Raw genomic sequence first — 10,011 nt, 5'->3', positions numbered from 1 at the left:
ATTGCAAACAACATAGGGAAAATTTGAAATAATCCCCGCTCGGCCCCTGATTAAACTGGTGAAACAATCAAGCTACCTTTTTCAAATCTACTCATATAATCTCTGATTCACCGCATAAAATGAATATGATATGTGATTGTCACACTGTTTTTCAGGACACACGCACTGCTGTTCCCATGGACAAGCCTCTCTGGACTTTAGCGTCAGGTGGTACCCTGCAGTAGGATGCTGGAGTCTATGTCTGTCTGTGGTCCCTCTGCTGTGGCCTCTCACCTTTGGCTGCTCATTTTCTCCTGCTCTCTTCACAGTCAACCAGCCCTGTCTGACCTTGGTGAGTGAGAGGCAAACTGAATACAGAGTGCACGGTATGTATGCTTTTGCCTTTGTTGCTGTTATTGCAGTTCGACGTCAATGAGGGTAGCCAAATGTGGTAATGCAAAAGCTGTTGCCAAATTATTGTACACTTATTGTATAGAGTGGTTGCTGCACAATGATTGCATAATACTGGTGAGTTTTTTGTTGTTGGTCATATCATTAATCACATTTACAGAACAGACTATACATTTTCATGAGAGATATAGGTCCACACTTTATGACCTGCAACACTAATACTACGAGTTATTTATGTATTAATGAAATACTGATACTGTCATGATTTCTGCAATGATCGAGACTAGTTTTCTAAATAGTCCCCATGCTAATTTCCAGACCTCATGTATACATGTGACAAAAGGCTTGAAAAAAAAAACCTGCTTCAGCTTCATCTGTCGCCTAGCAACACGCAGCTTCACAAACACTGTTATCTGATTATCCAGGTTCTCAGATAAATTGGCTGTTTGGAAACATTCAATCATTAGATCTTTTGAAAATTCATATATGAATGTGAATCATCTTCTGTCGTGTTTTTCTGTAGAGTAATAACTCAAAACAATTCTCACTTTTACTGGCTACTTCACTGTCAATGATTGCAGCTAATGTTTTGAAGTAAAGTATTCATATTACATACAGTAACTAGCCATTTGGGTGCCTAACTGGTACATTAATCAGCTCTGTATCCTTTCACACGACAAGTTACTGACAAGCAGAGACTGACTGGGTCTCATGTGTTACTTAACCTACAGTATAGGATCCTAGCTTTAGCCGGCTGGTATCTTGTGGAATAGACACTGCCTGGAACGCGGCTTTACCAATCAGCATCCAGGATTAGACCCACCCGTTGTATAGGATCAACTCTGAATAGTGAAGCCTCAGAATTTAGTATGTCAATTTGCTGCCTGTTCACTCTCTCTCTCTCTCTCTCTCTGGTTTGTGTCTCACACTTCTGTCTGTGGTCAGTGTTCTCCACCCGTCCAGAGGATAGTGTTGGTGTGCTTGGTGCTCCCCTCACACTACACTGTGCAGTGTATGACTCCAGCCGCCAGGGGGCACTGTCTGTTCGATGGGAAAGGGCCAGCGGAGAGGCAGCAGCACTGAGTCCTGGTCCTGACAAAGGGATCCACCAAGTGGCCAACGGATCTCTGTTCTTCCCCCAGCTGAGAGAGGGGGACCTGGGGAGATATGTCTGTAGTGCAGGCATTGGAGCCAAACACATCAGGACTGTTGTCCAAGTGATGGAAGCTGGTTTGTTGGCCTTCTCACCTCTTCTGCATGCCTCTGCTGAAGTAATACAATACATCTACATTAGCTTTAGTACATAGAACATATTTGGCTTGTATGTGATGTCTGTTTAAGAAATGAGAAAAGCATAGATACATTTGATCCTTTGTTTGATACTGTGTGTGTAGAGCTGGAGGCAGTGTTCTTTAGTCCTCAGTCTCAGACGGTCAGTGAGGGTCAAGCAGTGTTCCTCCAGTGTGTCTCAGGGAACAGCTCACCCCCTGCACACATCACCTGGCTCAAAGACAACACACTCTTCACCAAAGGCACTCAGATTCAGGTATTGAATGCATTAGTCTGTGCATGGATAAGATTGCATGTCTTTTTTGTGTCTTTGTATGTGGAGATTTGATTGTGTGTGGCTGTGTGTATGTCTCAATGCACACTGTGTTACTCCAGGGCCAATATGGAGGGGGTAACCAGAGGAAGACCTTAGGCACTCTGCACCTCTCTAATGTCTTAATAGAGGACGACGGGGAATACGTCTGTGTCACACACAACGCCTTAGTGAACAGCAGCCTGGAGAGCAAGGCGGCTACACTCACTGTACAAGGTGAGACAATGCACAGCCTCTTCCCTACTCCCTGCTTACCCCCTCTCTCTGCCCTGTCTTCTTAGAACAGCATGGATGACGGAACTAGAGTTGGTGCCAGCCTTTTTCTGTTTTAGCCAGCTCCTGTATCAATCTACGCTGTCTTCAGAAAGTATTAATACCCCTTGACTCATTTCACATATTGTAGTGTTACAGCCTGAATTCAAAATGGATTAAATAGATTTTGTTCTCACCCATCTACACACCGGGGGCACACCCCATAATGACAAAGTGAAAAAATGTTTTAATATCCAGTCTACTAAATTATATGGAAATGTTTTAAGAAGGTCATACCTAGGACCATTTAACTATTTGATTCTGAATTCTTGTCACGGCTGTCGAAAGGAGCGGACCAAAGGGCAGCGTGGTTGTAGTTCCACATTTTAATAAATCCGTGAAACTTTGCAAAACATAAATAACTGAATTTACAAAACAACAAACCGTGACGCAGAGAGAAACAAACACTACTCAAAAGATAATCACCCACAAAACCCAGGAAGAAAAACCCCTACTTAAATATGATGTCCAATCAGAGGTAACGAGGACCAGCTGCCTCCAATTGGAGATCAACCCAAAAAAAACAACATAGAAATAGAAAAACTCGAACTTAAACATAGAAATAGAAAACATAGAAAAACACAAACACCTGTCATGCCCTGACCTACTCTACCATAGAAAATCACATCTTACTATGGTCAGGATGTGACAATTCTGAAGTATTGATAAACAAATGTTTTTGGCCTTACTGCTATTAGCCCATACACAAGCACGGAACAACAGATACCGACTTCAGACGAGTCCCAAGACGCTTGTGGGGGTCGTAGAACAAAACAGAGAACCCCATCGTGTTCGTGATAGTCTCATATTTTCATAGAGTGGTAATTTGTAGACCAGAATACTTTGTAGGCTAAACCGTTTGGATGCTACAGGTAATTTTGTGAGAAGACTGATTTTCGGGATGTCTCATGGTCAAATCAAATTTATTGGTCACATGCACATATTTAGCAGATGTTGTTGCGTGTGTAGTGAAATGCTTGTAATAAAGTATGTAAACATTATTAAAGTGACCAGTGATTCCATGTCTATTTCTATAGGGCGGCAGCCTCTAAGGTGCAGGGTTGGATAACCGAGTGGTAGCCGGCTAGTGATAGCTATTTAACAGTCTGATGGACTTGAGATAGAAGCTGTTTTTCAGTCCCTCAGTCCCAGCTTTGATGCACCAGGCAGTGGCTCGGGTGGTTGATGTCCTTGATGATTTTTTTTGGCCTTCCTGTGACATCGGGTGCTGTAGGTGTCCTGGAGGGCAGGCAGTGTGCCCCCGGTAATGCGTTAGGCAGACCGCACAACCCTCTGGAGAACCCTGCGTTTTGCGGGTGGTGCAATTGCTGTACCAGGCGGTGATACAGCCATACAGGATACTCTCAATTGTGCATCTGTAAAAGTTTGTGAGAGTCTTAGGGTCCAAGACAAATTTCTTCAGCCTTCTGAGGTTGAAGAGGTTCTGTTGTGCCTTCTTCACCACACTATCAGTGTGGGTGGGCCATTTCACATCGTCAGTGATGTGTACGCCAAGGAACTTGAAGCTTTCCACCTTCTCCACTGCATTCCCATCAATGTGGATAGGTGCGTGCTCCCTCTGCTTATTCCTGAAGTCCACGATCAGCTCCTTCGTTTTCTTGATGTTGAGGGAGAGGTTATTTCCCTGGCACCACACTCCCAGGTCCCTCACCACCTCTCTGTAGGCTGTCTCGTCATTGTTGGTAATCAGGCCTACTATGGTTGTGTCGCCTGCAAACTTGATGATTGAGTTGGAGGCGTGTGTGGCCACGCAGTCATGGGTGAACAAAGAGTATAGGAGGGGGCTGAGTACGCACCCTTGTGGGGCCCTGTGCTGTGGATCAGTGAAGTGGAGGTGTTGTTTCCTACCTTTACCACCTAGGGGCGGCCTGTCAGGATGTCCAGGACCCAGTTGTACAGGGCGGGGTTCAGACCCAGGGCCCCGAGCTTGATAATGACCTTGGAGGGTACTATGGTGTTGAAGGCTGAGCTAAAGTCAAAGAACAGCATTCTTACATAGGTATTCCCCTTGGCCAGGTGGGATAGGGCAGTGTGCAGTGCAATAGTGATTGCATTGTCTGTGGATATATTGGGGCTGTAAGCAAATTGAGGTGGGTCTAGGCTATCAGGTAAGGTGGAGGTGATATGATCCTTAACTAGCCTCTCAAAGCACTTCATGATGACATTTAGTTTAGCTACCTTTGCTTTCTTGGGTACAGGAACAATGGTGGACATCTTGAAGCAAGTGGGGACAGCAGACTGGGATAGGGAGAGATTGAATATGTCCGTAAACACTCCAGCCCGCTGGTCTGCGCATGCTCTGAGGACGCGGCTAGGGAAGCTGTCTGGGCTGGCAGCCTTGCGATGGTTAACATGCTGGCAAACAGAACTCTTGCTCTGCCACCTTTCACCGCAGATGCGGAAGTGCAATATCGGCGGATGCGGAGGATTGAGACACATCCAACACCACAGACAATATCTCTAGCTTAAACTGACATGGGGATTGTTGTATTATGCTAATTCGGGTGTGTGGACATCGACTCTAGTTTTTTTTTTTCCCACCATTGGCATCATGGTGAAATCTCTGAGCGTTTTCCTTCCTCTCCGGCAACTGAGTTAGGAAGGACGCCTGTATCTTTGTAGTGACTGGGTGTATTGATGCACCGTCCAAAGTCTAGTTAATAATTTTACCATGCTCAAAGGCATATTACATTTTTTTACCCATCTACCAATAGGTGCCCTTCTTCACATGGCATTCGAAAAACTCCCTAGTCTTTGTGGTTGAATCTGTGTTTGATATTCACTGCTTGAGTGGGGTACAGAGATGAAGTAGTCATTCATAAATCACGTTAAAGAGTGTTATTGCACACATAGTCCATGCAACTTATTATGTGACTTGCTAAGCACATTTTTACTCCTGAAGTTATTTAGGCTTGCCATAACAAAGGGGTTGAATACTTATTGGCTCAAGACACTTCAGCTTTTCATTTTCAATTCATTTGTAAAAATGTCTAAAAACATGATTCCACATTGACATTATAGGGTATTGTGTGTAGGCTGTAACACAACAACATGTGGAACAAGTCAAGGGGTTAATAATTTCCGAAGGCACTGTATATCTGCTGTACTCTGCTGTACTGCTGTACTGTGTGGCGAAGCACAACACCAACTCCATCTTCAGGTTTGCGGACGACACCACAGTTGTAGTCCTCATCACTGACAAGGAGTCTGCCTACAGGGAGGAGGTCAGAGACCTGACAGTGTGAGGCCAAAACAACAACTTCTCCCTCAATGTCAGCAAAGCGAAGGAGTTGATTGTCGACTTCAGGAAGCAGGGAGGAGGACACGCCTCGATCAACATCGACGAGGCTGTAGTGGAAAGAGTCAGCAGCTTCAGGTTCCTCGGCCTCCACATCACCGAGAAGATCACATGGACTGTCAACACCACCGCCCTGGTCAAGAATGCGCAACAGCACCTCTACTTTCTCCGACGGCTCTCCAAATTGTACCGCAGCATCATCGAGAGCTTCCTGACAGGCTGCATCACGGCCTGGTACGGAAACTGCTCTGTTCACAGCCACAAAGCCCTTCAGCAGGTGGTAAAGACAGCCCAGTACATCACGGAGCCGTGCTCCCCACCATACAGGACATCAAAGGACCTCGCTCACCCCAGCCACGGACTATTCCCTCTGTTACTGTCTGGCATACGGTACCAGAGCATCGGGTCCCGTACCTCCAGGCTCAGAGACAGTTTTTACCTACATACCATCAGACTACTGAACTCTTGAACATGGACTGACCGTCGGCACAACAACAGTCTCTTGCACTGACTCCCTGCACCTTAACCAGTTAAATGTAATTAAATGTAATTTATAATGTCATCTAAGTAATCCCCCAAAGTAATTATTTATCATGAGAGGGCCATAAACAATAACTAGTAATGCTGCATACTCAAAGAAAGATTAAAATCGCACCTTTCTGGATAAAATGTTTATACATTGAGGGGTAGTCACTTTTTAGGACACTCAAGTCTTTTTAGGAAGCTCAAGTACACAGTAGAAATATGATACAAATATAAAATACACTGCTCAAAAAAATAAAGGGAACACTTAAACAACACAATGTAACTCCAAGTCAATCACACTTCTGTGAAATCAAACTGTCCACTTAGGAAGCAACACTGACTGACAATACATTTCACATGCTGTTGTGCAAATGGAATAGACAACAGGTGGAAATTATAGGCAATTAGCAAGACACCCCCAATATAGGAGTGATTCTGCAGGTGGGGACCACAGACCACTTCTCAGTTCCTATGCTTCCTGGCTGATGTTTTGGTCACTTTTGAATGCTGGCGGTGCTTTCACTCTAGTGGTAGCATGAGACGGAGTCTACAACCCACACAAGTGGCTCAGGTAGTGCAGCTCATCCAGGATGGCACATCAATGCGAGCTGTGGCAAGAAGGTTTGCTGTGTCTGTCAGCGTAGTGTCCAGAGCATGGAGGCGCTACCAGGAGACAGGCCAGTACATCAGGAGACATGGAGGAGGCCGTAGGAGGGCAACAACCCAGCAGCATGACCGCTACCTCCGCTTTTGTGCAAGGAGGAGCAGGAGGAGCAATGCCAGAGCCCTGCAAAATGACCTCCAGCAGGCCACAAATGTGCATGTGTCTGCTCAAACGGTCAGAAACAGACTCCATGAGGGTGGTATGAGGGCCCGACGTCCACAGGTGGGGGTTGTGCTTACAGCCCAACACCGTGCAGGACGTTTGGCATTTGCCAGAGAACACCAAGATTGGCAAATTCGCCACTGGCGCCCTGTGCTCTTCACAGATGAAAGCAGGTTCACACTGAGCACATGTGACAGACGTGACAGAGTCTGGAGACGCCGTGGAGAACGTTCTGCTGCCTGCAACATCCTCCAGCATGACCGTTTTGACGGTGGGTCAGTCATGGTGTGGGGTGGCATTTCTTTGGGGGGCCGCACAGCCCTCCATGTGCTCGCCAGAGGTAGCCTGACTGCCATTAGATACCGAGATGAGATCCTCAGACCCCTTGTGAGACCATATGCTGGTGCGGTTGGCCCTGGGTTCCTCCTAATGCAAGACAATGCTATACCTCATGTGGCTGGAGTGTGTCAGCAGTTCCTGCAAGAGGAAGACATTGATGCTATGGACTGGCCGCCCGTTCCCCAGACCTGAATCCAATTGAGCACATCTGAGACATCATGTCTCGCTCCATCCACCAACGCCACGTTGCACCACAGACTGTCCAGGAGTTGGCGGATGCTTTAGTCCAGGTCTAGGAGGAGATCCCTTAGGAGACCATCCGCCACCTCATTAGGAGCATGCCCAGGCATTGTAGGGAGGTCATACAGGCACGTGGAGGCCACACACACTACTGAGCCTCATTTTGACTTGTTTTAAGGACATTACATCAAAGTTGGATCAGCCTGTAGTGTGGTTTTCCACTTTAATTTTGAGTGTGACTCCAAATCCAGACCTCCATGGGTTGATAAATTGGATTTCCATTGATTATTTTTGTGTGATTTAGTTGTCAGCACATTCAGCTATGTAAAGAAAAAAGTATTTAATAAGATTATTTCTTTCATTCAGATCTAGGATGTGTTGTTTAAGTGTTCCCTTTATTTTTTTGAGCAGTATATTTTATATGATATGTCTCCTATTCAACTAAACTGTATGAATGCTTGAAATGACTTACATGCTTTCTAAATATAGCATAATCAAATTATGACTAACTATATGACTAACTATAAGATGACTAACTATAAGATTTCACCTTCCTTATAACTGTATAATGCCTATTTGTATGTTTAGTATTAGAGAGAATTTGCATATTTTCTAAAGGTCTCTCTTGATCACTGCTGAACTTGTTAGGAACTCGTTGTTTTTGTTTAATATTTACGGATTAATGGCTAATAAATCAATTTCTGAATGTGCTTCTGTGATGAAACCACTCTCTCCTGCTGAGCTACGATGTAATGATTGCAGGCATGTGCTTTGTCCGTGGCTGTGATGTAGGGTTTAGCCAGGAGTTGATGGACATTCAGAAGAGCAAATTAAATGGTAGGGGGGATATCCCAGCTTCAAGTGGTTTGAGTCACAGGCTCAGAAAAAAATACTACTGTGTCTGAGGGAAACAGGGACAAACTGAAAGATCATTACTACTGGAACTACACACTACTGCCTAATTCTCACTTGAAACATTGTGTTTGTGTTTAATTGGCTAAATTATATGTTCTGTTAACATTATGACACCAAAGTGATCTGTTCATGAATTTTGTAGTCTATGACATTTACATATGATCATTTTTCACTAAGTAGTTGGGTGTAGTGAACTACTTTTTCAAAGTAACTTTAGTTAAGTAAGCTATATTTTTCTTAAGGGTCGGTTTAGTGTAGCTTAACTTCTTCCAGTGTGAAATAGTTGGTAGCTTGGTAAACTATATTTTCAGAGTAGCTTCCCCGAACACTGACAGGAAGCCACTGTAGAGTGTTGAGACACACCCCCATGTTTATCTGTTGAACATTACACAGGAAGTCTGTGTCGTTGAGACACCCCCCCCCCCCCCCCACCCCACCCCATCCACCCACCCCCCACACACATGTACTATATCTATTGCTCTGCAGGAGTCCCTACAGGGCTGCAGATCACTCAGGGCCCTGACAACCTCACCATCGCCATGGAGACAGAGGTCTCCATGTGCTGTGCTGCCCGAGGCTTCCCAGCTCCCACAGTGCAATGGTTCAAAGACAGCCATCTCCTGGTGAACAGCTCCGGCTTGAGTTTGCAGAACAAGGGACAGCTGCTTGTGTTCAAGTGAGGAGATCTTGAGGACATTATGACATTATCATTGTTTTTTTTCATCTTTAAATCCAATGTAAAAAGCATCTGTGCTCCTCATTCCCAGGAATGTGTCTGAGGAAGATGAGGGTTCCTACCACTGTGAGGCCAGGAATGAGAGGGAGACAATCAGATCTCAGCCTGCCTATCTCCTCCCAGCAGGTACTGTATACCATGCTCTGGTTGCTATTATTCCAACCTAAATATCAATACTATCACCTTAACTGACATACAGTACCTATCTCCCTCTCCACAGTGATGGAATGGAGCTTTGTCCTGCAGCCCACCAACCAGACAGTGAGGATGGGAGACTCTGTTACTCTGTTCTGCAGACCCCCCTACAGCAGGCCTCCAGCCACGGTGTCTTGGTTCAAGAACAACCGCCTCCTCACTCCCAAGACACACTTCACTGTTGGGCCTAATGGAGACCTCATCTTCCACAGGTGTGTGTGTGTGTAATGTGCATGCATAGTTGCATGTGTATGTGTGTGTGTGTGTGTATGACTATGTTAATGTATTGTATGATGGTAGTCATCCTGCAATAGCCAGTGTAAGCCATATTTAACTGCTTGTTTCTCCAGTGCCCATGACACAGACAGGGGAGTGTACTTCTGCAGAGCGTCCAATGTCCACCTGTACAGATCTGTGACCTCTAGAACAGCCAGACTGACCGTTCTCGGTAAGACATCACACATGACGTAGGCTTATTATTCACTAGCCTTGTGTCTGTATAGGAGATATTATATTCTGTGTCTGTATAGGAGATTGTAACGGGGCGTCGTATAGAGGGGACCAAAACGCAGCGTGTTGAGTGCTCATTATGATATTTATTAACTCAAAAA

At 45.2% G+C, this 10,011-nt stretch overlaps 1 protein-coding gene across 1 annotated transcript; it reads left to right on the top strand.

Annotated features, from left to right (window-relative positions):
- Positions 1–1,326: 1,326 nt before the first annotated feature.
- On the top strand, positions 1,327–9,986 carry LOC106580018 (neogenin). Its single transcript, XM_045704220.1, has 9 exons — positions 1,327–1,620; positions 1,785–1,936; positions 2,056–2,209; positions 3,343–3,358; positions 5,604–6,034; positions 8,956–9,145; positions 9,237–9,331; positions 9,426–9,612; positions 9,751–9,986. The coding sequence occupies exons 1-9, from the start codon at positions 1,611–1,613 to the stop codon at positions 9,869–9,871; spliced, it is 1,356 nt and encodes a 451-aa protein (XP_045560176.1). The 5' UTR covers positions 1,327–1,610; the 3' UTR covers positions 9,872–9,986.
- Positions 9,987–10,011: the final 25 nt, after the last annotated feature.

Source organism: Salmo salar, chromosome ssa20 (assembly GCF_905237065.1).
Source record: "Salmo salar chromosome ssa20, Ssal_v3.1, whole genome shotgun sequence".
NCBI classification, from domain to species: domain Eukaryota; kingdom Metazoa; phylum Chordata; class Actinopteri; order Salmoniformes; family Salmonidae; genus Salmo; species Salmo salar.
Note: the sequence above shows the minus strand (reverse complement) of the source record. Positions and strands in the feature narration are given on the sequence as shown.

What these genes read in the sequence shown, in the direction of transcription:
- LOC106580018 (XM_045704220.1), top strand. An exon ending in GGACAGCTGCTTGTGTTCAA is followed by an intron (nt 9,146 to 9,236) that starts GTGAGGAGATCT and finishes CCTCATTCCCAG; the next exon opens with GAATGTGTCTGAGGAAGATG. An exon ending in GGAGACCTCATCTTCCACAG is followed by an intron (nt 9,613 to 9,750) that starts GTGTGTGTGTGT and finishes TTGTTTCTCCAG; the next exon opens with TGCCCATGACACAGACAGGG.